General features: G+C 40.5%; 1 protein-coding gene across 4 annotated transcripts in view; it reads right to left on the bottom strand.

Annotated features, from left to right (window-relative positions):
* The window catches only part of EFHC2 (EF-hand domain containing 2), a 190,539-nt gene that overhangs the window by 17,337 nt on the left and 147,433 nt on the right, over positions 1–25,769 (bottom strand). For all 4 annotated transcript variants that reach the window (XM_078363733.1, XM_035288340.3, XM_035288341.3 and 1 more), the window contains 2 exons: positions 13,093–13,290; positions 11,093–11,185 (listed from right to left, as the gene is read on the bottom strand). In XM_078363733.1, the coding sequence (XP_078219859.1) occupies positions 11,093–11,185; positions 13,093–13,290 (291 nt within the window). The remainder of the gene's footprint in view (positions 1–11,092; positions 11,186–13,092; positions 13,291–25,769) is intronic.

Genomic DNA, 25,769 nt, shown 5'->3' on the forward strand with positions numbered 1-25,769 from the left:
CAGCCCATTTTCATTTTGAAAAAAAATTAACAAATGATTATTTGACCTGTACCATAAAAATACAGGTCAAAAATAATGAATCCCTTTGACCACTATTTCCTAATTATGGGATCATTTTGACAGTTTTTAAGGCTAATTATCATGTGACATCAATTTTTGAAGGAAAGTACAAAGTGGTCACTAGACAGTGTTCCAGGCACCCTATTCCAGGCTCCTGCCCTTAAAATTACTCAAAATCAGTCCAAAACTTTTCTCTTTTCTTCTCTAAGTATTAAAAAATTAATAGCTTATATTTATGAACTAATAAAAATTAGCAGCAATAAATTAAATGTTATAAGCTGAAGTCACATAGCCTCACCAATCTAAACAAAATGGAATAAACAAAGTAACCAGAAGAGGCAAAAGGGGAATTCTGTAATTCTTTTGTGTACATTTTCTTTGGCCAAGGATTCTAAGATACAATTCCAATGTGCTGCCCCCTACCCACTGTTTACCCTTTAAATTGTGGCTCTAGTCATTTCAACTCCTTTAAAGGATGTGCTCTGTTTAAGGAAATATTTATAGCCAAATGTAGGGCCATTATTCCCTTTATTTGTGGATGTTTTGGGGAAAGAATGAAAACTCAATTAAAGATGTCTCATAATAAACTTTTTTTTAGCACAGAGCCTTGAAATAAAGTACTTCCTAATATTCTGAGTAGGAGCTAAGGTCAAAGAATGAGCTCATTGTAGGACCTTTGGCTTTTATGCTGAGGAAAACTAAGAGCCACTGGAGCATATTATACAGAAAGGTTATGAGACCTCTGACATGCTGAATGTTTGTGTCCCCTCAAAATTCATATATTGAGACCTCATCAATGTGATGATATTAGGAGGTGGGGCTTTAGGGAAGGTGATTAGAAAGTAAGGGTTCTACCTTCATAAATGAGATTAGTGCCCTTATATTAATTAAAGAGACGCCAGAAAGCACTCTTGCCTCCTCTGCCATGTAAGGATTCAGAGACAAGGCATCATCTGTGAACCAGAAAGTGGGCCCTCATCAGACCCCAGTCTGTTGGCATCCTGGTCTTGGACATCCCAGCCATGAGAGCTCTGAACAATGAATTTCTGTGGTTTATAAGCCGCCTAGTTTATGGTATTGTTATAGCAATCCAAACAGACTAAGAAGGGACTTATGATTATTTTTAAAAGATCACTCTGACTGATATATTCAAAGTAGAATACACGGGACAACAGAAGTGGCAAGGACAGTTAGAAGTCCCTTGTGGGGATCCAGATGAGAGATAATGGCAGCTTAGATGAGGGCAATGGCACTGGAAGGCAGTGAGGAGTGGCCAATTCTGAAAAAATTTGAATGTAGGATTCCTAAAAGACTATATATAGTGTGTAAGAGAGAGAGAGAGGGAGAGAGATAGAATTCAGGATAACTCTTAACACCTCTGCTTGAATAACTGGAGCAATGGAGCTGCCCTAACTGAAGAAGAGAAAGACTGCAGGGGCTATAGGTGGGAAAGACCATGAGCTCAGTTTTGGATATGCCACATTTGGATGGAAAGTGAGCAACTGGGGCTATGAGTCTGAAGCTCAAGGAAGTAGTCCATTTGAAGATAAAAATGTGGGAGTCATAAGCCATAGAGAAGGTATTTAAAGCCATAAAACTGGGAGACTTGATGAGATCATCAGTAAAATAAGTTTCTCTATCTGTTCTTACAGTACAGAATTTATCAGTAAATTCCCATTCATCAATTGTAAGAGTCACTTATTCGATCCTAGGGGTTTCAGAAGTATAATATCCCGGTAATCTGGGAACCAGTCAAAGACTACCAAATAAGTCTAGGATCACATCAGACTTCACTCCTCGTATACAATCCACTAAGCAGTCCTGTGGGTTCTACCATCATAGCATATATTTCTCTCCATCCCTTTTACTACTCCCTAATTCTAAGCCACTATCGTCTCTCACCTGGATTATGGCAATAACTTCCTGTCTTGGTCTTGCTACGTCTACTCTTACCTTGCTGCAGACCATCGTCTACCACAGCGCTCTCTCTAAAAGACAGATCAGATCAATCACTTTCTTGCTTGCAAGAAAGTTTTAAGTGGCTTCCCAATCCACTTAAAACACAAGCTGAACTCTTTATCAGGGTTTATAAGACCCGACTTAATCTGGCTGCTGATGGCATCTCTGATTACATCTCCTCACCGGAAAATGCTCTCTCTGTTTACAATGTGTCAGGTATAGTAACCACCTTCTGGTTCCCTGATCACGCCAAGATTGCTGGCAGAAACACAAGGCATTTGCACTTCTGGTCCCTTTGTCTGGAAAGTCCCATTTCAAATGTTGCTTCCTTAGAAAGATCCTCCTGAAGTTCCTCTTATCTGAGTCCCTATGCCTGAATTTCCATTTGCCCTAGATGATGGCACTGGAACTTACTGGAAAATTTCTGGAAGTTACCACAGGAAGTTCTATTTTTAGACTTTGTTACCACTAACTCTGATATTTACCTGTTACCTCATAACACCCAGTCTTCCTTCCTGCCCGGTTCATGATATGTCAGACTCAAAACACAGACCATATATCCATGTAGGGGGACATTTGAGGATATTTAGGAATCAAATGATATTCAGGAAGATGCACTAAGTAAAAGTATACACAACTCAGAAATAATGTCTAAATGTATTTTGAGAAAAAATGTTTGAATGAATTTATCTTTCCAAAATCCCAGAGCCAGGCCTAAAGGAAGAGTTGCGGTAATATGGTAAAATACTCCAAGTTTTTCTTTTCAGTTCTGTCGTAGAGGATCTTAGTGTATGTGGGAATACCCCCAAAAGGCACAAGGGAGAAAAGAACAAAGAATATTTCAATTAAAAGGAATAAAACTAGCTCATGTTTCTTGGAAGAATTCTTTGCTCCTGGGAAGTAGACAGAGTTGCAGTAAATCACGATGAATCAATCACAAATATTTCTCTCCCTTTTCCCCCAAATCCTACCAAAATGAACAAAAAAAGAATAAAAATAGGTTATAACCCACAATGACAAAGAGAATTGGGAAAAAGACAATGATAGAGAAGAGACTTCAAACTTTTATCAAGATGAAAAGTAAACAGAGGATTGGTTAACTAACTTGGCAGAGCTGAGGAAGAGAAGCTGAACCCAAAATGTTCATGTCAATAGGGGGGAGGCACTCAGAGTCCAGTCAATTTGGCCCACAAAATTCGTCAGAGACGAATTCTGGCACCTGGAATGACTGCAGACTCCAGGTGCCAATAAAGGCAGGAATATGGTGTGGCACTGAAAACAAGGATTGTTTGAAAACCTGAAGAAAGCAAGAGCAACTGAACCACCAAATATCTTCCTCCACACTGTGCTCCTCCCTGTGGAGAGCAGAGGTTTGTTCTCCTGAGAAATTCAATGAAAGAAGCTCCAGTTTGGAGAGAGGAGGCATAACGGAGTGCAGAGGACAAGAAGCTGTCAGGAGCCTTCCTTCCCCTTTTCTATTGCAAGAATACCAGTGACCATGCTTAAACTCTCCCTTTCCCCCATCCCACCCTCCCTCCTACCTTAGCAGGGGAAGATAGGATTCTTCTCCCCATACTCTGAATGGTTCCAGAGAAATGTCCAGATTCTAGGTTCTGCGGAATCTCTAATAAAATGAAGTCTCAGGAGTTGACTGGGCAGTGGAATCCACTAATCAACAAACCCCTTCGCCTGACCAAAGCATCCAACATTAAAGACAGAAGCCAAGACAGCAACAGACAAGAAAAAGGAACCAAAGGCAATTCAGGGAACAGAGGGAAAGATGTGAGATATGAGCATATATCATATTCCTGAAAAAAGAACCAAAGACTACAAGAAAAAAATATCTGGATGAAAAACATGCTCTTGGAATTTAAAATGTTAATATGATAGCAGTAAAAAGATGCAGTAGAAGGGCTGGGATATAAACTTGGGGAAATCCTTTAGTCAATACATCATAATGAAAAAGAAAATCTGGGCGAGTAAATATCCAAATTCAAGAGATCTAAAATCTTTGTATTAATTATTTATTTATTTTTGAGACAGGGTCTTGCCCTGTTGCCCAGGCTGGAGTGCAGTGGCGTGATTACAGCTTACTACAGCCTCAATCTCCTGGGCTCAAGTGATCCTCCAGCCTTAGTCTCCTGAGTAGCTGAGACTACAGCCATGCACCACCACGCCTGGCTAATGTTATTATTTTTTTTGTAGAGTTGGGGTCTCACTATGTTACCTAGGCTCGCCAAGTACTCCTGAGCTCAAGTGATCTTCCTGCCTCGGCCACCCAAAATGCTGGGATTACAGGTGTGAGCCACCACACCTGGCCTTAAAATCTTAGCAATAGGAGTTCTCATAATAGAGAGGAAATTATTAAATAATTAGTAGAAAACTTCTCAGAACCAAAGTACAGTGACTCCAAACTAGAAGAGCCTATAGGGTGCTAAGCACAACGAATCTATATATAGCTACGCACACAGTCACACGCACAAACACACACATTCTGTCTCTCTCTCTCTCTCTCTCTCTCTGTCTCTCTCTTCCCCATCATGAACTTCCAGAATACCAGGAATAAAGAGAAGATCCTAAGAGCATTCCGAAAGAATAAACAGCAATGGAAATCAATATTAAGCTAAATTTTTAGTCACTATAACAGTAAGTTAGAAGGCAGTATCTGGAAGTGATCAATTATGATAGCATGTGCAGTGCACTCAGTATGTACATGCTATTTCAAATAGCAGAAGCAGCTAGAAGTGCTGAACGTGGCTGCTTCTGGTGAATGGGTCGGGAGGGGCACAGAGAAGGATGTGGTCAGAGGGTGCTGTTGTTGAAATAAGCTTTTTAGAATGATTTGATGATTTTTGACTATCAGCATATGTCAGTTTGATGCAACTAAAATTTTAAGGAGTATAAAAAGCAGATAGGAGACTCTGAGAGATGATTTTCCAGGTAGTAAACATGTAAAAGTCAGATGTGGAAAGAAAGAAGCACTGCTAGTCAGGAGTATGTTCAGGAGGAATGAGTCTCTCAGTCTTCCTCCCTGCTCCAAAATTCTGCCCGTAGCCTCCTGGGCCACTGACGTAGAGAGATTTTTCATGCCATCATCTGCTATTATAACATGTACTCTAATATCCACCATGCTTGTTAGAGGTTGTAAGCAAAGAATCAAGACACAAGGAAGATCTCCAGTCCTAACAATAGTATAGGTCAGAGGAGGCAGAGGAGGCAGGGGAGGCAGTTCAGAGACAGAGAAAGGTCTGAATATTGCGGGAGTGAGAACAAATCAGTCAGTCAGTGACTATGGTTACCTCTGAAGGTTATCTCCCCAAGTCACCCATCACGGAGGCCTCCCTCTATCTCATGGCTAGAAGCATCATTTGCCAAATCCTAGGCATCCTTTCAAAACAACCTGGAGAAGCCTATGAATGGTATAGAAGATAAATTTCCTTATGTCATGGCCATGCTGCACTTTCCATCAAAAATGTGCTCCCAATTCTCCACCTGAGTCCCCTGCTTCACTCCCCTCCAAACAACATTGGCTCTTGTTAAAACTCTGATCCATGGTCAAAGGACAAAGATTAGCCACTCTGGAGGAAATTCTTTTCAAAAGGCTTTGAAGGCAATTCCAAAGAACTTTCTATGGCCGCATTGTTGGAACCAGTGCACAGCCTTCCAGGGTGACTGCCCTAAAGGGCAGCACTAATTCTGGCTTTTAAGTGTTTCTACGCTTGTTAAAAAGTCAGCCTTCTTACTTTCAAGTCCTAGTACACAGTGCTAAAGTGTTTTCCTAAAACCTCCATAAATTCTTCTTTCCCTTTGATACTAGGGAATCCACCATTTTCTCCATGACACAAACTCAGAGACATGTTTGTGGAAGAGGGGGGAGGGAAGGCAATTCCTCTGGTTCCTTTCTAGATAATGTGACCCCTTGAGCATGCTTCCTCATGCCTTGCTAGGTGGGAGTTCTTACAACCAAGTCTGATGTGACATTTGACTGATGTTCATATTCCCCCCTCCCCAAAATGATGAATGGCTTGAAAACCACAGAAGCTATCCATCTCCTTGCTATGGGGAATAATCCTGAGCTGCTCCATTTCCACCCTTGGTAGAGGTAAAAGGCTCAGTGGCAGCTGTATTTTGCCGAAGAGGAGCCTGCTTCTCCTCTATTACAAAGATCACCTCATCATTTAGGGGAATGATCTGGAAGGGAGAGAAGACAGTGAAGATCCATTTCTGACTCAGTTGTGTTTGGTTTCAGTTCATTACCGAGCAAACCCAGGGGTGCATCCTGAAACACCTGGTAAAAGTCTTCAAGGCCAGACACTTGAGAAGAAGTGGAGCTTGGGGCCCCTGCGTCAAGTTGCCAACAAGTAACTCTGGTTATCTCTAAATAGTCATGCCACTAAATTCCAATTCTGACTCCAGCACAGATCTCTTTGGTGAGGTGGGTCACAGCTGCCAGTTTAGGGCTGTACATAGAGTTGATACTCTATGTCCACATGGTTTAGGATTTAAAAGAAAAATCTCTTCAACTAGAAACCTCCTTATATTTGAAAAGGTAGAAAGCATGTGGGTGGGTCGGTAGGTCTCAGAAAGAGACAGAGAAAGTGACACAGAACACAAAGGAGTAAACAGGAAGCGGGGGAGAGAGGGAGAGAGAGAGAGAGAGAGAAAAGAGGTGCTTCTCTCTGAAAACTTCATCAGTACACCAAACACTCTGCCACAATAGCTGCCACATGGCTCAGCCCTTGCCCTTCAGCCTCACTGCCAGGTATTTTTGGGTGAAATCACAAGAGGCTTAATCCTGCCTCTGGGAGTAGGGCAGGGGGCAGGGCTGGGTAAACTATAATGAGATGATTTTAAAGCACTATTAACTTTTTCCATTTTAACTGATATTTCTGGATGAGGCACCAGCTCTCTTGGGAGGCCTGTTCTAAGGCATTCCATGGAACCCAAAGCCAGCTATAAAAGTCTAGCTCAGGACAGAGCTGCTGGGGAAAGAGCTGCACTTGAATCTCTAGTCATTCCAAGTCTCAATTCAGAAGGCCACAATTAGGGAAGAAGGCTGCCTCCTTCCTTCCCTGTTCCACAAAGAATATAGAATGAAATGATTTCAGAATTCCCTCTACCTCTTATGGTCTAAGAATCAGAATTTCTTGCTTATTAGTTCAGAGGAACATTAATACCCAAATGAAGGCTCAAAGGGGTTGAGTAAATGCCCAAGGATTGCACGGCCAGGAAGCAGCAGAGTTGACCTGCAGAGGCAGGAGCAGCTCTGGTGGACACCAAGCCCAAGTTTTTCTCCCTCACGCGCAGTGCATTAGCACAGGACAAGTCTCTGAGGCTGCAAAAATGAACGAGGTCTAGTCCCCACCCCCAGGAGCTCAGATAGAGGTGAAGGTTTAGAGTATCTTAGGGAGTTGTAGTTCTACTTCCATTAGAGGCTCATCTTGGCCTGGAGAATAGTCTTTCAGTGAGAAACTCTCCTTATACCTCGGAGTTTACACTTATGAAATGAGGAATAATGCCTACTGTCAATTAAAATGCACCTTTTAATATGCTCAAAAATTTACAAAATATTCTAAGGCCCTTAGCACTACATCAATACAAAGTGTCACTCCTATTATTAATGGATAATCACTACCATTCTATAGAACATTTAAGTCTGATGCTCTGTGCATTAATGAAATGAATTTGCTTGGTACTTAAGGCGACCGTATACGAGCTCCTACAGCACCAGCTGACAGGGGCTGAAGGACTGAACCAGATACAAAAAGATTTTGAAGTCCTGATTCCAGTTTGAGTTATGCTAACATAATAAAGAAAAGACCAAGCTTAATTATAAGAAAAATGAGAATGGAGTAGAAGAAAATCCTGGTACAAAAATATGGGGTTAGGAGAAATACATGGGTAACAATCACTGGGTAAAAGAAAGTATCCAACCCTTGAGCCATATTGTTTTTTCATCTCCTGATCTGAATTCACACAGCAGGGTTACATGGCTGCTCAACAGCTGCCGAGATCCATCCCAAGGCAGGTAAAACTACTCCTGGGCAAGAGCGTGCATTGAACAAAATCAACAAGCTCTTTGCCTGCCTCCCATGGGAGACTGCAGACGTCAGAGGGGGCTCTGGCTTAGCGTGCCATAAGGAGGGCTGTGCAGAAAGAGACTCTGGTCAGGGCTCTGTAAAGCCCTGTGGAGTCTGTAGGGAACAATAAGAATGCAGAATATAAATGTAAGCTGCAGGCTGATGGGCCCATTAGGAATTAGGGCAGTCTTTGAAAGGAATCTGCAGAGATGATGCAAAACACCAAGCATGTGACCCAAATCATGGCAGGGCATATTGGAGGGAGAGGGGAATGGGAATGAGACATTTTCTAATCTGATTAGTCTGAAGTTTCCCCTGAGTGTGGAGAAGGGTCACTGCACAATTAGAGGCAAAGTTAGACTGAACATGGTCTGCTTAGCAGCTGAGAGGGATGACCTCCTCAAAGCTAAGCTGGGCTTGGAGACAGATGTGTTCTGAGACTGAGACAAGTTCGAAGCAAGTTGTGAAACAATCTTTTTGCATTTAATGTCAAATCGTAAAGGCAAAGACAAAACAGTCTGCTGAGAGAATGAGAGGATGATGACTTGGTGGCCTCAGCACTGGATAAGAAACATGTAGGTCCTCCAGAGGCCAGGCTCCCACATTACTGGACTTTCCAGGACAACTCATCCTCAAGGCCATCAAAAGATAATCTAATAAACATCCACAGCTTCCTGACTAGAAGACAGCTTAATGTGCGAAAGGCATTCGGATCCAATTGTTGAAAAACATGGCTTCCTCTACATAGAAAGACACAGGTTTCTTCCAGTTTATTTCTAAATCAGTGTGTGTGGTCTACGGTCCCTGGCTTAAATTTCTCTCCTAATTCTCAATCAATTCTTTGCACCAGGTACTGTGCTAGGTATTTTATGTATGTTATCTCAATTAATCCTCAGAACCACTAGGAAATAGGTACAGTTATCTCATTCTAGAGGTAAGAAATCTGAGGTTCAGGCAGGTCAAAATCCTTGCACAAGATCACACAGCTAATAAAGTGGACTCAAGGAATTTAAGAAATGGGGGAGCGGGTAACACTGTCAGGATGTGACAATCCATTGGTTATTTATAGGTGGTAAATCAAACAGAAGCAGTGTCTGCATCTGAATGAATTAAAGGTCAAGCCACAACTCATCATTACAAGGTAAGAAATAAAAAGACACATAAATGGTGCTATGAGAATTCTTAGGAGGAGATAATCACTCTAATTACCAGCCAAACAAATACAACAGAGATTCATGGATATGGTGCCACTTGAAATAGGTTTTGAAGGAAGAGCAAGCTTTTGGCAAGTGAAAACCATGGGGAGCTACTGCCTACTGAAGAACTAGCTAGAAAAAAGGCAAAAACAAAAGTGGGAAGGCGGGAGGTATATGTGTGAAATGCTAAATGGTAGATGTGGGTGGACTACTGGCAACAGGAAGGGGGGTTTTGGAGGTAGGGGGATAATAACTGTGAAGAACTCTGGGTCCAAGGCCTGCCTACTTAATCTCATTTCCTTTATGCCAGGATCCCTCACACTGCTGCTAGCAAGTAAAGCCATATAGAGCTAAACAAAAACAAAATCAAAACAAAACAAATAAAGTTCATAGTCCAGAAAATTATTCCAGGTCAATCCAATGCACACACACACACATCCAATTAGATTTGCTCTCTTCTGGGTTTCCCTCCTGACACCTTGGACCCTAGTTCTCTGACACAGAATTTGTCTTTATTTGTTCCTTTGGTTTCTCCTTTTGCCTTAGACAAGGGCTCCCCACGTCAGCCCCTGTTTGAGGACAATGCTCCAACTGTCAACCCTAAGCCCCACTATGGAGAAGCAGCTTAATTCAAAGTTAAAGAGCTGGTCCTTCCTTAGAGAGCAAAGAGACACCACAGGTTTGTGAGTAAAAGTGTAATATGATGACATACATTTTTGCTCTTAGAAGGTGCTTGGCTGCTATATATAAAGATAAATTTAAACATTTAGAGACTGGTGGATGAAAGACCAATGTGGTGGCACTGCAGTATTCAATAAGCAATGTGGGTCAGAACAAGAATGATGATAGTGGAAATGGAGAGGAGAGAATAGACGCAGGCACTAAGGAGGAGGTAGAACTGTCAAGACATCCTAATCTACTGGCTATTTGTAGACAGTAACTCAAAATGATTAGAAGTGGGGGATGTGCATTTGAAAGGTTCACGATTCAAGTCACAGCTCTTCTTCTTCTGCACCATGTGACTTTGGGCAAAATACCTCATTTCTCTAAACCTCAGCATCCTTATGTATAAGATAGGAAGGATAACAGTTCTGACCTCATCAAGCTGTTCTCAAAAAGTAAATGAGATAACATACCCAAAGCAATGATCGCGATGCCTAGAACACAGCCAAAAATGTCAGAATTATCAAGAAATATAAGTCAGAGGAGGAGCTAGAGTGAGTGATGCTATAGGAAGCATAAGAAATGACCAGAGTCTAGGTGGCTGAGAGGGACACGCCAGGAAATCAAAAGTCAGGTTCAACAGTAGAACTGATGTGTTGTAGAAAGCAGTTCACCGTGCTCTCCTTTTATGGCATCATAATCTCTATGTTTTACATCTGGTGCTCTATCAGGACAGAGCGCCATGCTAATAACCCTAGGTTCTCTTACTGCATGTCTATAGCTATCAGGAACTGCTGCTTTGAAAAACCTGCCCTGAATTTTACATTTAATGTCCTCCTAACCAATGAAGTTGTGTATTTCATTTTGCCTGGATGTAAACAGGAATCTGTGGATATGTAAGTGTGTATTCATGCTAAAAATATTAAAAAAATAATTTGTAATAGGCTCTTTAACAGTCAAAATCATGACAAACTTTTCCTTCTGTAACACTTAAATGGAGATAGGCCACCAATAATATAATCAAAACAGTCAAGGGTAAATCAAGGGTAATTAAAGGGAGATGTAAAACCAAAAATAGTGCCCCAAATAAAAGTACACAGGACAAGCCCTATCAAGAGTGGAATTCTAACTTACCTTGATAATAAGGATTCTAGAAGATCATTAGTCAAAGGTAATCTGAAGGATTTGCACAGCCTTTTAATGTCTTTGGTGGGTAATACATTTTTTCTGCATTAAAACAAAGCAAATGAGATTTTATATACCTTGTATCCCTTTAGTAACAATTATATACTACAGGAAAGAAAATACATCTGTGATGTGTCCTAAGAATGTACACATGGAAGTATGATAATTGGTATTGGAATTCACAACCAGGAAGAACAGTCATATTTCATTTTATCAACTTTTTCTATTTCAGAGGCCACCAGATTCCGTCCTTACAAAGGCTTTTCCATCAAGATGCAGATTCTTGGTTGGTGACAGTACAGCCTATTAAGGCTGTAGCCACAAGTGTTGCTCTAAGTAATTGATCTGCATTCTTGACCACTAGTCAAAAATGGTTCTGATATTTGAAAACATCTCTTAATTTGACAGGCATCTAGAGCCTCCAACTCAAGTATGATATGACTTGAGGGTGTTTTTCTATTCTTTTCCTTGGACCTAAACCTTATAACCTGGAAGCCCCAGCTGGGGCTCAATATTCACTTCAATTTTTTCAGATGCAAGTAGTTTTCTCTAGAGCAGCCCAACAGTCATTTTTTCCAGTCTTCTGAGGGCACAGAAATGCTTGTCCAACGTTCTCACTCAGCCAACAGTTTTCCAGGCATCGGGCAACATTAGAATCAACAGGAAAGAAAGTTGGCTCTCTTCTTTGCAATGAGAATGTCTACATCTAGAATCAAAACTTGTTGGAACTGGGAGAGCCCCAGGCTATCTGGTCAAGCAGCCTCACTGTTCCCAAGAAGTGTTCCTTGAATGAAGCAGGGTCATACTTCTCACTCTGGGGAAGGGGCACCACCAGGGTGGAAGGTAGGGCCAGGACCGTGCAAAACTCAGGCCACACATCTTCTAGGAAGCTTGGGGAAGCTTACAGAGTCAAGGAAAAATACCATCTTTATAAAAACTCAAAGAGGATACATTATGGATTAATAAAAAACATGTTTAAGATAAACTATGGGACCTTCACAGATATTAAGGGTATGCAGTTGGCCACTTGGGTGCAGTTTTCAAGTTTGGGGATAAGGAAAGTGGTCACAAGGAAAAGAGATGGCAGTGGTGTGCAGCAATAAGGCTAGAAGCCAGAGCAAGAACTAAGATTTTTCTAATTCCAGATAAAATCAGTAAATGTATATTTCTCCCCACTGTATCATGTCTATAAGGTGAATACATAAAAACATATTAAGATATTTGCATCCAGTTGTATATAACAATGACTTAATGAAGTTCAACACGCTCACAACCAATGTATAAGAAATTTTTCAAGAAGAAATAATTTCAAAGAAATCTATAAAATGTTTGTTTGAAAACTCCATTTTCTGTTTATCATAAAAGTTGCATTTATAAATCCCAATCAGTACTAAAATAATGCAAAACGACAACACCTCAAAATTAACCCTGCTAACATTTTGATTTACTAAGCTTCAGTTGAAAGCTTCTAGAAACAAATGATAAGAACATGCAAGGGAGCAGCCTTTTCTTTCAAAGATACAAGGCCTCCCCTATTCCATCAACAAAACCAGCCTGGCCAACATGGTGAAACCCATCTCTATTAAAAATACAAAAATTAGCTGGGCATGGCAGTGCATGCCTGTAGTCCCAGCTACTCAGGAGGCTGAGACAGGAGAATCTCTTGAACCAAGGAGGCAGAGGTTGCAGTGAGCTGAGATTGTGCCACTGCACTCCAGCAGCCTGGGCGACAGAGCGAGACACCATCACATACACACACCTCTAAAAAAAAAAGCTCACCATTACTGGGAAATATCTGTACCCAAATACTTCTGCAGATTTAAGGTGGCTTTGCTAAATAGTGGAGTATGATGAGACACATCAATTTTCTTTTTGATAAGATAGAAATTCCTTCATTACTCAGGTTCAAAGAAATGTAAATGATTAGAATCAATAAAACAAAAGCTTACTTTTCTCTATCTTCATACCCACAGGCATAAATGAGACGGTCAAAATTCTCAAAAAAATTTTTCTTGAACTTTTCCTGCGCCAGTGCAAGTAAGAAATCCCCATCTGGACGTGTTTCCTCAGGCACACGATAGTGACGTGCAATGGTTAGAGACTCTTGCTCTGAGAGGTTTCCATGAGTGAAAGTCATTACTATGTCTCTGTAATAAAAATGGAAAAACATTTATGAACTAATATCTAAGAATACAGTATTTTACCTCTCCTTCTATTTAAAAGATCCAAATCCCATTTTACAAAACTTTTACCAAATGCACAGAGGACAGGTGATTTTTTAAAACTTCATTTCTCCATTTAGTTTGGGAGCAGCAGGAAGGCACCAATGCCAGAATGGAAAAATCATAGGCACTGTAGCTTATAAATAAAATGGCATTTTGCCCAGAGTCAAATACCTACCAAATAACAGCCTGTAACCAGGAAGTATATATATGTTTTTTGAGACAGAGCCTCACTTGTTGTTGCCCAGGATCAAGTGCAATGGTGCAATCTCAGCTCATCACAACCTCCGCCTCCCGGGTTCAAGCAATTCTCTGCCTCAACCTCCCAAGTAGCTGGGATTATGGGTCCCAGCAGCCATACCTGGCTAATTTTTGTATTTTTTCAGTAGAGACAGGGTTTCACCATTTTAGCCGGGCTGGTCTTGAACTCCTGACTTCATGATCCACCCACCTTGGCCTCTTAAAGTGCTGGGATTACAGGCATGAGCTACCATGCCCAGCAGGAAATATATTTTTAAAGGCCTTGAATGGTCAAAAAACCTGTCACGAAGTACATGAGTTTATTCAATGCCTATCAATCTTCCTTATACAAAATAGTAACAGACTTGGGTTTCTGGTTTCCTGGGGCATGACATTTGTAAGTTAATGAATTAGAAAGGTATTTCGGGATGGGGAAAGCAGTCATGCACATTTCTGTAATAAAAAGTAAAAATGGACATACCCTGGCAGTGAGAAAAAAATAATAGAAAAAAATGAAAAGGTAAAAGATCTATGTAAGCATACAGCTGTCTGCATCTTTAGAAGGCAAATGATACTGAGATTATTAGGCAGAGCTAAAAAGAACTAAACAACAAGATATCAATGATGAAGACTCAAGGCCTAACAAATTGCCTGAATTGCTTTCAATGTATGAAAGCCATAAACTATGCAGCATACATTAGAAAGCATTAGATCAAAATGATTAAAATGCAAAATATTATGGTGGTAACAGGAATAAGCTTCCACTGTCTAGAAAATTTATTTACTGGAAATAAGTCAGTTCCCAAGAATCCCAAATAGAGGTCTTTCGGAATAAATGCGTTCAGTTTTTTTAGGTATTTCTGGACATTATCATTTAATAATTCTAGATTCTCCTAGTCAAGAATATCCGGAGTCTAGGAAAGCCCACAGCAATGACGTTGACCTATCTAAAGGAAATTCATTTCATCTACATCTACTTCTCAAGTTTCCTGGGTTGTTTTGTTTTAATTTGTTTTTACTTTTGTATTTTAATGGGAAATGAATGCAAAATCCCACCAAGCTGATCCCAGAATTTCAGCAAATCAGGTCAGACAATCAATTAGTAATATTGACAGGAGACTCGCTGTATGGAAAGCACTGTAAAAGGCTCTCTGGAATTCGAACTTTTCAGAGTCTGTTATTTATTTGCACTGTCCAGGCATATAGATGATCTTTCAAAGCTACAAACTGGTAGGGCCACTTAAATAAACGGAGTAATAGTAATAACAACCTCTGCCATTTGTTGAGTACTAACTGTGTGCCAGGTCCTGTGCTAGCAGGAACTTCTGGCATCTGGCCTCTGGCCTAGGAGACAGCGCTACTATTGTCCCCACTGTACAGATGTGAACTGTACAGGCACAGAAATATTAAGTAACTTGCCTAATGTCACAAAAGCCAGAATGTGAACCCATGTAGTCTGGTTCTAAAGCCCATGCTTGTACATACTACTCTTTCCCTCTTGTGCTGGGACACAAAAGGCGGGGACAATTGATAGAGTGGGGCTCAGACAGGAAATCTGCCTGAAGGCAGTGGGGTTTAAGCTGATTTTTTATGGACCTCTATGGCCTTTATTGTCCATCACCTCTGCTTTGAGGGCTATCACTAACCATCATAAAAAAGTAAGAGAAAATAATTTCAGAAAACCTGAGTCACCAACCATCTCTGACAGAGGGCTAAGTAACCACAAAAGAGCCACTCCAAGGAAAGCCCCTACCTGCTTTACAGCACTGGTCAAGAAATAATCACTCACGCCATGTGTATAAAATGGAACACTACATCATCACTAACAATACGATGTTTAGGGCTGAGCACTTTTGGAGGCCGAGGCAGGTGGATCACCTGAGGTCAGGAGTTCAAGACCAGCCCGGCCAACATGGTGAAAGCCTATCTCTAGTAAAAATACAACAATTAACTGGGTGTGGAGACACACACCTGTAATCCCAGCTACTGGGGAGGGTGAGGCATGAGAATCACTTGAACCCAGACAGTAGAAATTGCGGTAGCCGAGATCACACCACTGCACCCCAGCCTGGGTGACAGAGCAAGACTCTGCCTCAATAAATAAATAAATAAATAAATAAAAATTAAAAAGAAGATTATGGAAGAATAAATTGAAAAGCTAAAAAAAAAAAGATATGATATCTAGGAGGCTGAGGCAGGAGGACTACTTCTGCCCAGCAGTTTGGGGCTGCAGTGAGCTATGACGATGCCACTGTACTCCAGCCTGGGCAACATAGTGAGAATTCATCTCTACCAAAACAAACATACAAAAACGTTAACTGGGCATGGTGGCATGCACCTATAATCCTAGCTACTTGGGAAGCTGAGACAGGAGGATAATTTGAAGTTAGGAGTTTGAGGCTGTAGTGAGCTATGATCATACCACTGCACTCCAGCATGAGTGACAGAGCAAGACCCCATCCCTAAAAAAAAAAAAAGTATGATATTGATTGATATTTATCAGTATGATAGATGTCCATGCTATATTGGCAAATGTAGTATGATCCCAGTGAAAAATCAAAATATAGGTGCACATATCATCATAGAAGGAAGACCAGAAGGATGCATGCCAAAATATCAATAGTCCCTGATGGCTGAGACGTCTTTAAAAAAAAAATATTTCCATTTTTTCTGAATTTTTGTAATAATCAAATATTATCTTCATTGTCTAAATGAAAAAAGAAAAACATTAGAAAGCATTTCTTTCTGAGAGTAGAATATGGTGTGAAGAAGAGAAAGTGGCATGCTCCCAAGGACAAGGAAAAAGAACATGTGCAGCAATAACTAGAAACTTTCCATACACCTTTCACTAAACTTAGTATAGCACCACCAGAACATAAAAGTTTATTTTTCTTTTCATAGGATAAACTGAAATTATCCTGGCTTCACTGCAGTTAAAATTTATGTCTGCTGGGTTTCTGTATGCTTGGGTTTTAAACAGCTCAGTATTCCACAGTTTTACATGGCTTTACATGAGAGTTTCAAACAAGCTGCGCTATACTTGAAACTGCCAACAGCCCTGCAAGGCCTCAGGGGTTCCTGGAGCGGCTGCCTGTGTGGCTGCTGCGCCCACATGAGTCAGGTTCCTGCACCAGGGATCTTAATCGGGATGTACAAGCCTTACCTTGCAGACCTCAGATGGCTGCTGCCACTCTGCCCCACATTTGCCACATGCGTTTTTCAGGACTCACCCCCACCCTGTTAAACTTCAGTAGGATTCACAAAGAATCAAAAATCATTTCAAAAGTCACACATTCCATTTTTTTAAATTTTGGTAAAATACACATAGCATAAAATTTGCCATTTGTGACATTTAGTATATTCACAATGTGCAACCACCACTTCTATCTAGTTCTGAAACATTTCCATCACCCCCAAAAAACCCCATACCCATTAAGCAACCACTCCTCTTTCCTCCATCCTTCCCAACCCTCCTCCCTACCCAGTAACCACTAATCTGCTGTCTCTACAGATTTGCCAGATTCTGGATATTTTATATAAATGGAATCATATAGTATGTAGTCTTTTGTGATTGAGTTCTCTCACTTAGCACATTTTCAAGGTTAATCCATGTTGTAGCATGTATCAAGACTTTGTTCTTTTTTGCAGCTGAATTCTTATTCATTATACTATCATACCATTGTTCATCATATGAATGTACCATCTTTGTTTATCCATTCATACATACAGGGACATGTGGGTTGCTTCCACCTTTTGGCTATTGCGAATAGTGCTGCTGTGAACATCTGTGTACAAGTTTTTGTTTAAACACCTGTTTTTAATTCTTTGGGGTACATATACCAAGGAGTGAAACTCCTGGGTCACAGGTAATTCTGTTTAACCTATTAAGGCACTGCCAAACTGCTTTCTGCATACTCTATTTTTGCTTAGCAGCAGCCACAAAAACATAGGTCCAGCTTCCATCAAGCATAGCCCTTCCTCACCTAAAACTTCATACTGAACTTGAAATAAGATCTGATAGCAAACTCTGATCTCAGTACTTCTTAACCAATCATTTAACGGAAATAAAAATGTATTTTTTTATTCAATTAAGAGATGGGATCTTGCTATGTTGCCCAGGCTGGAGTGCAGGGGCAATTCACAGGCGCGATTCCACTACTGATCAGCACAGGAGTTTTGACCTGCTCCATTTCCGACCTGGGCCAGTTCACCTCTCCTTAGGCAACCTGGTTGTCCCCTGCTCCCGGGAGGTCACCATATTGATACCAAACTTAGTGTGGGAGCGCACTACAGCCCGGAACTTCTGGGCTCAAGCAATCCTCCCACCTCAGCCTCCCGAGTAGCTGGGACTTCAGGCACGTGCCACCGCGCCCAGCTAAAAATGTATTTTTAAAGGCAGTTGTTATTGTATTGCTCTTGTGTTCTGTGATTATTATAAGTAATCTTGAAGATTTAGATAGCAAGTTACCTTTGTCTTTAGCCAACACTGCACTACATTCCTGGCACTAATATTTTATACAGTATAATACTATAATATCACAGTATTATTTAGTTAATCTTATAAGGGATACTGCCATGATTTTCTCTTGGCTTTTGTAACTAAAGTCATAAGACTTAAAAAAAAATCCAAGATGTTCTAGGGTATTCAGAATTCTATGCAGAATTCTGAAACATAAAATGCTAAACAGCTTTATAAGACATAATTCCATTAAAGTCATCCAGTGAAATGGTGAAACACAACTTCCTTTTAAAGCTCTGAATCTCAGGGTATTTTCTTACTTATTGAATCATTAAAGTCTAAGCAATGTCTTTCAAATAAACTAAAAAAAAAAAATAGTTTTAGCATAAACAAGGGCTCAAGAGCCTAAGCCTTCAAACCCTAAGGCATACAACAAAATCTAGTTGAGGCTAAATTAAACCAAGCAGCAGTCTGGGCGACAATTAGGTAGAACCCTTTCTCATTACCTTCAATTTGATATTCATCAAATAAAATGTGTTTTGCTTCCTGTAATCAGAAGCTGTGCACACCTGCTCATATCCTACACTCCCTCAGGCTTTCTCTTACACTTGTGGGCCTAAGCTGCCCATACAAAACAGAAACCCTTGCCGTATTGTCACTTATATCCCAGCATGTCATACTGTTGGACTAAGAGCATTGCCAGAGAGTAGAGGGTGGTAGAGATAGCTGGTAGAATATGTGTCAGAGGAAGGAGAGATGGGAAAATACATCAAAGAGAGTCCAATACAAATGTTAGACCCAATAGATTTTGCTATGGGCCTAACCAGAGTTTAATGCCACGTACAAAACTCTTCAACTGCACTGGAGAACAAGTCCACTATGTATGGCCACTTTGGCTTTGCACTGCCCACCTCCAGAGAGTGCATTTATAGACTTGTGGCATATAAGTGGTTTCTTCCAGACTTATGCAACACGGTGGCCTCACAAGAGAGACCAAGGAATTCCACAGAACAGGAGAAAACAAGGGGTCACCGCAGATTATTAAAAAACTATCTACTCCAGCCAAGATCACAAACTTATTTTCAACCAGGAGGCAGTGTGGTTCAGTGGAAAAAGTGTGAGCTTTCAAATTACATTGACCTGTATTACAATTCCGGTCCCACTAATTCTCCACGAAATGGGAACCGTGGTAAACTACTGAACTTCTCTGAACTTCAGTTCCTTATCTGTGAAATGAGACAAGACCACTTGTGAAATAGAATTTTATTTTCCTATAGGAGCCAGGATAATATGTTAAAACAGAAGTCAGACCATGTCCTTCTCCTGTTCAAAACCTTGTAAGGGCTTGCCATCTTTCTCAAAGTAGAACTCAAAAGCCTCATGATGGCTTACAAGGCCTGACATGATCGGGCCCCTCATCTGCTGTCACTAGGCACATTTCAATTTCAGACCCTTTGTACTGGCTGTTCCCTCTACCTGGAATGGAGTGTTTTTCCCCAAGACAGTCACATAGGCTGTTCCTTCACCTCCTGTAGGGCATCTTATCTTGTTAGATGTCAGCTTCTCTGTGAGGCCTTCTCTAACTAACCTTCATAACAGGTGACCCCTTCCTCTACAACTCTGGCACTTCTTAACCCTTTCCCTGCTTTCTTTTCCTCAGTGCCATTCATCATACTCTAACCTATTATACAATTACTTATTTTGAAGATTGTTTTATTTCCCTCCCACCCTCACTGGAGTATAAATCCTCAGAGGGTAGTGTTTTTTGTCTATTTTGTTCATTGTTGAATCTGTGACACTTTAAATAGCCCCTGGCATATAGTAAGATAACAGATAGTGTGATGAATAAATGAAAAATGAGGGTTAAGTTAGCAAAATATGCAAAGCATTCAGCATAGTACCTGGAACTATGAATGTTCAATAAATGATAGCAATTTTTATTACTCTCATCATCTCACAATGGAGATAATTTCAAGTTGCATTAAACTGAAAGCACTACTTCTCCTAAGCAAGTTTATCTTGGAGAAATGTGAAATGCTTTTGATGCCTCTGAAACCTTAGAATTTATCTGCAGGATATAAAATGAAAATGGCATGCTTGTTTTAAACAGTTATATTCAAGAGTAAGTCTAAAGTGCTAAAGCGATAAGCTCCAGGTGTGCCTTCTTTTATACAATGGATAGATCTGAAATAAACACTTAATTTGTAGAAACTGAATTAGATGTCCTCTTTCACTCTCTGTTACATATAAAGATATGCTATCTTTATCTTGCTCATTTTAAATTGGCAATGGCATCTAACATCTTAGCTTCAAATCGCTCTAATTTCTGTCAAGTTCTTAATGACAAGCAAGCACACTGAACCCTGAAATAAATAATAAATCCTTTTTTTTTTTTAAGAGGCAGGGTCTCACTCTGTCACCCAGGCTGGAGTGCAGCGGCGTGATCATGGCTCACAGCAACCATAAACTCCTGGGCCCAAGCAATCCTCCTACCTTAGTCTCCCAAGTAGCTAGCTCCACAGGTGTGCACCACCATGGTTGGCTAATTTTTAAACTTTCTTGTAAAGATGGGGTCTCGCTATGTTGCCCAGGTTGGTCTCCTGGGCTCAAGTGATCCTCTCACTTTGGCCTCCCAAAGTGCTGGGGTTACAGGTGTGAGCCACTGTGCCTGGTTTAAATAAATCCTTTTGAAACTAAATAATATTTTCACAGTACAAATAATTACAGCCAAATTCATCTGCCTTGTAAATTGATTTTTGATGTATTTTTCTCAAAGAGAAGGAAGTACATTGGCAGTGAAAATCACTGACCCTGTTTTCTCATTCCAAGTAAATATAAGCAGCTTCATGTTTTCTCATTATTACTGTTCTAATCTTCATTTCACATAAACTATAATACTATGGTTTTTCCTGTTTTGACATGTAGTGGAATGTACATGGTAATTTTAATTTATTTCGTTTGAAACTGAGCATGTCTTGGTGCACTCAACTTCAGGCCTGTTTAAGTGTAGCCAAACAAAACGAGGTATTTTCATGCAGTTAAGAGTAATTGCAGTATACCATTAACAGTCTATTCTTCATGGAAGTACAATTTTAGAAATCCTTTAAAATGTTCATCTATAATTCTTCCATGATTTGGTACAATATGCATTTAAACAAGCTAAAGCAACAGTGGGGTTTTTTTTTAGTTTTGTTTTTGAAATTGTGTCAACACTTTTGGTAACTGATAACAGCAAATGAAGTCTGAATGCTGGTGCTTAACTTGCAAGGTAAGCAGAAAGGAGTGAATATTCATTTCGTTTACAAGCAGAGTTCTTCGTTTTCTACCACTGCCTTTGCTAACACCCACTTCATGTTCAGGGATTATCTGTCTCCAAGCAAACCCCACTTGTTTGACTTTTTTTGTTTTTAACTGTCTCTCACTTGGTTACCAGATGGTTTAGAGGCCTATAAGACTATGGTGAGCTCTGTGACAATCAGGGGGCCTTATATGATGAAGGGTGCACCCATATAAACTGCCAGGTATTTACAGATCATAAAACGGGTAAATACAAAACATGGTCTGTGCCCTGTTGGGAGGATCATTTGAGTCAAGGAGGTCAAAGTTGCAGTGAGCTATGATTGTTCTACTGCTTGCCAGCCTGGGTGACAGAGCAAGACTCTGTCTCAAAGAAAAATACATACATACATACATATATATATATATATATATATATATATATATGCTTAACTCCATTATAAAAGTAATGCATTTCCAATTATACAGAAATTGGATAATACATAAAAGCAAGGAAAAAAGAAAAGAAAAACCATACGCACCCCTGCCACCCAAATATAACCAAGTAAACATCCTGGTACATTTCTCCATGGTCTCTGTTCTATGCATAGGCATTTGTCTTTTTCTTAATAGGTGTGAACATATTTTCGTCTTTTTCACTTAACTAATACAACATTTCCACGTTATTACAGACTATTCTGAAACCAAAATGCAACACCATACTTCTGTTATTGGATATTACATAAAGAATGCCATAATGAGCATCTATATACATAAACATTTGTGTATATTTACAATTATTCCCTTCAGATGATGTTCCAGAAGTACAATTAGTGAGGCAAAACAAAGGAACATCTGACTGCCTAGTCAATATAGCAACACCTTATCTCTACAGACATTTTTAAAAATTAGCTCGGCATTGTGGTGTGTGCCTGCAATCCCAGCTACTTGGGAGGCTGAGGCAGGAGGATTGCTTAAGTCCAGGAGTTTGAGGCTTCAATGAGCTATGATGGTACCACTGCACTCCAGCTTGGGTGACAGAGTGAGACAGTGTCTCAAAAAAAAGTAAAATAAAAATTATAAGAAAGAAAGACTTAAAAAGATCTTGACACATAGTACTAAGTTGCTTTTACCCTCCCATCAGCAATGCCTAAGAGACCACAGCAAGGGAATATCCTTTTAAAAAATGTTTCCATCAAACATGGAGACAGAAGAAAAGAAAAAAAAAAGGTATTTTTTTTCTGGCTGGAGGGGAGTGGTATGATCTCAGCTGACTGCAACCTCTACCTCCTGGGATCAAGTGATCCTCCCACCTCAACCTCCCCGAGTATCTGGGGACTGCAGGCATGTGCCACCACACTAAGCATTTTTTTTTCTTTTTGATAGAGATGGGGTTGGCTTTTTGTTTTGCCCAGACTGGTTTCAAACTCCTAGGCTCAAGCCATCAGCCTGACTCAGCCTCCCCAAGAGCTGGGATTATAGGTATGAACCACCATGCCTGGCCATAAAAAGTACTTTCTAATTCAATAAGTAAAAATTATGTCTCATTTTAATCAATAATAATTTGATTACTAATCAACTTCAACACCTCTTCCCCTTATTTGTTAAGAAATATTTCTTCTATTGTGTTCTGTCTGCACACATCCCTTGTCCATGAATTCATTCATTCATTCACTCATTCAATAAACACTGATGGAATATTAACTTTATGTTAAATGACAGCAAATAATAGAGGAATGGACCAGATTTGACTCCCAACCCTCAATATCTGCATCCTAGAATTAACCACAGACTAGAGGGAAAGCCAAGTCAATGAAGTAGAAAAAGTACTACAATAAAGATATGTCCAAAAGCTCAGAGAAAGTACCCCTCTGTTGAGTCTGACAAGGGTATACATGTAGGGAGAAATCCAGGAAAGCTTCACAGCAGAGGTGGTAGCAGAACAGATCTTGAAGATGAAAGGCAATCTGCCGACCAGAGAAATGGAAGCTGTGTAAGGGAAGGAGGCTGAGAGGAATCGGAGAAAGAATCATATCCTCAAAAATTCAAGGGGGGAAGGAAGAGCTGGGTGCAGTGGATCACACCTGTAATCCCAGCATTTTGGAAGGCTGAGTCAGGTGGATCACTTGAGATCAGGAGTTTAAGACCAGCGTAGCCAACATGGTGAAACCCCGATTCTACTAAAAATACAAAAAATTATCTAGGTGTGATGGTGCACACCTGTAATCCCAGATATTCAGGACGCTGACGCAGGAGAATTCCTTCAACCCAGGAGGTTGCCGAGAGCTGAGATTGCGCCACTGCACTCTAGCCTGGGCGACAAAGCAAGACTCTATCTCAAAAAAAAAAAAAAAAAAAAAAAGAGGGCAAGAAGATGGTATAATACATCTGAGGAGCTGTACAACGTGTTAACAACAGGCACAGATGTTATCAAGAGCTCAGTGTATGTCCAACATTGATCTGCCTCACATACATAGATTCATTTAACCCTCATGACAATCCTTTCATACGAACTTTGTCCCCATTTTACTGATGAGGAACTAAGGCCCAGAGAGCTTTCATAGATTGCCCAAGGGCACCGTGTTATTAATAGTAAGAGGTGGAGCCAAAAATTGAACCACAGTATTCAGGGTTTATAGAATGACTAGAATATAGTGAAAACAAAGCAAGAGATAAATTTGAGAGCTGGCAGGTGGGGCCCAATCATGAGAGGTGTATGTGTGTACCATGGTCGGATACCCAGGTTTTCTTCTGCTGGTAAAGGGAATATCTTGAAGGGTGCTGAGCAAGAGAGCAATATGAACAGAGAGTTAGAAGCCCGAGCACTTAGGAAGCAATGCAGAGGCAGGCACAGGAGTACTTCTGGGATGAAGAGAATGGAGTAAGAGGTTTCAGCTCAGAGACATAAACTAGAATTGAATGTGCTGGACCTCGGGTGGCCCCCAAGTCTCTTGCTGAGTGTCTGGGAGACAGGACCATCATGGAAGCTGGCTTTGGATAGCAGGAAGAACACCTTTTCTACTGAGAAGGAAAAAGGGAATGCAAAGTTGTGGATGTGGGGGATAGGGGAGGTTTACATCTCCGGATCTCTATATGCTCTGTTAACCTGGAGATGAGGTTTTGTTATAAATGGGAGGAAAATGGTGAAGTTAGGAGCTTAAGAGTGAGAAAGATTGAAATATCCATTGTGGAGATTGAACACTGGTATATCTAGGCCTTGATTCCATCCTTAACTGCTTCTTCATCCTCAGCTACTCACTGATTCATCAGTTGTCCAGCTTGGCATCTGTGCCTTTGATTTCTATTGGTCCTTTCCTTTTGGATTTTATTGGTCCTCTCCTTTCAGCATACAGAATGTTCATGTCTCTCTCAACTTAAAACAACAACAAAACCCAGCCCGTGACATTCTGCCCAGTAAAGTCATCCTGGTGGCATCCATCAGCCTGGCAGAACCTGTCTTCCATTAGCAGCCTGGTAACAAGAAGCCAAAGCAGTGGTGGCCTGGCCCTCCCCAAACAAAATAAGTGTCCCTGGGGTTCCCGGACAACTAAGGGGAAAGGAAAAGAGAAGAGGTCTCAAGAATATACTGATAAATCCCCAAGAGAGATTCCAGATAATATGTCAAATGGGAATTAAATGAGAAAGTAAAAGAGAAGGGACCCTTTGCCAATCTGCAGTAGGTGGAATGTGTCATGATCATTCAAGAGCAATCAAGGAGTTCACATTTATGGGGAAGATTTTTTTTTTTCCTCCTGCCGTCTTATTTTGTGTTTTCAGTTTTTCATGTATTGTTGCTATTACCTTATATTGATTGCTACTTGTGTTTTGCAATATAGCCTAAATATAGCAGCTTCTTGAATAACATCACCTCTTTTCAACATCATTGTATTATAATATTGATGGGGAAATATGGCTTCAGGCTGGAGCCACTGTCTGCATGAAGTTTGTACTTTCTCTCCACGTCTGCATGGGTTTTCTCTGGTTTCCTCTCACATCCCAAAGCTGTGCACATGAAGTGAGGTGGCATGTCTATATGGTCCCAGTGTGACTAAGTGTGGATGTATGACTACACCCTGCAATGGGGTGGTGACCTGTCCAGAGCTGGTTCTCACCTTGTGCCCTGACCTGCTAGGACAGGCTCTAGCCACCCATGACCTTGAAATGGAATAAGTGGGTTGGAAAATGAATGAACAAATGAATATGAATTATGATCAAACAAAAACTCATAAAGTCTATGATGATAAAGGACATGGGACAAAAGCGTTCAGCAAGCCTGCTCAACTTGTGATTTTTTTGGTTTTGAACTGCAAGGTGAGAAAAGATGCTCCTTACAATGTTTGCTCTGCAAACATTTATTCCCTGATTTAACCCGTGACTACCATAACCACTGTCACTTACTGAGTCACTGAAACTGGGTAAATCATTATCA

This window comes from Callithrix jacchus, chromosome X, assembly GCF_049354715.1.
Source record: "Callithrix jacchus isolate 240 chromosome X, calJac240_pri, whole genome shotgun sequence".
Lineage (NCBI taxonomy): Eukaryota > Metazoa > Chordata > Mammalia > Primates > Cebidae > Callithrix > Callithrix jacchus.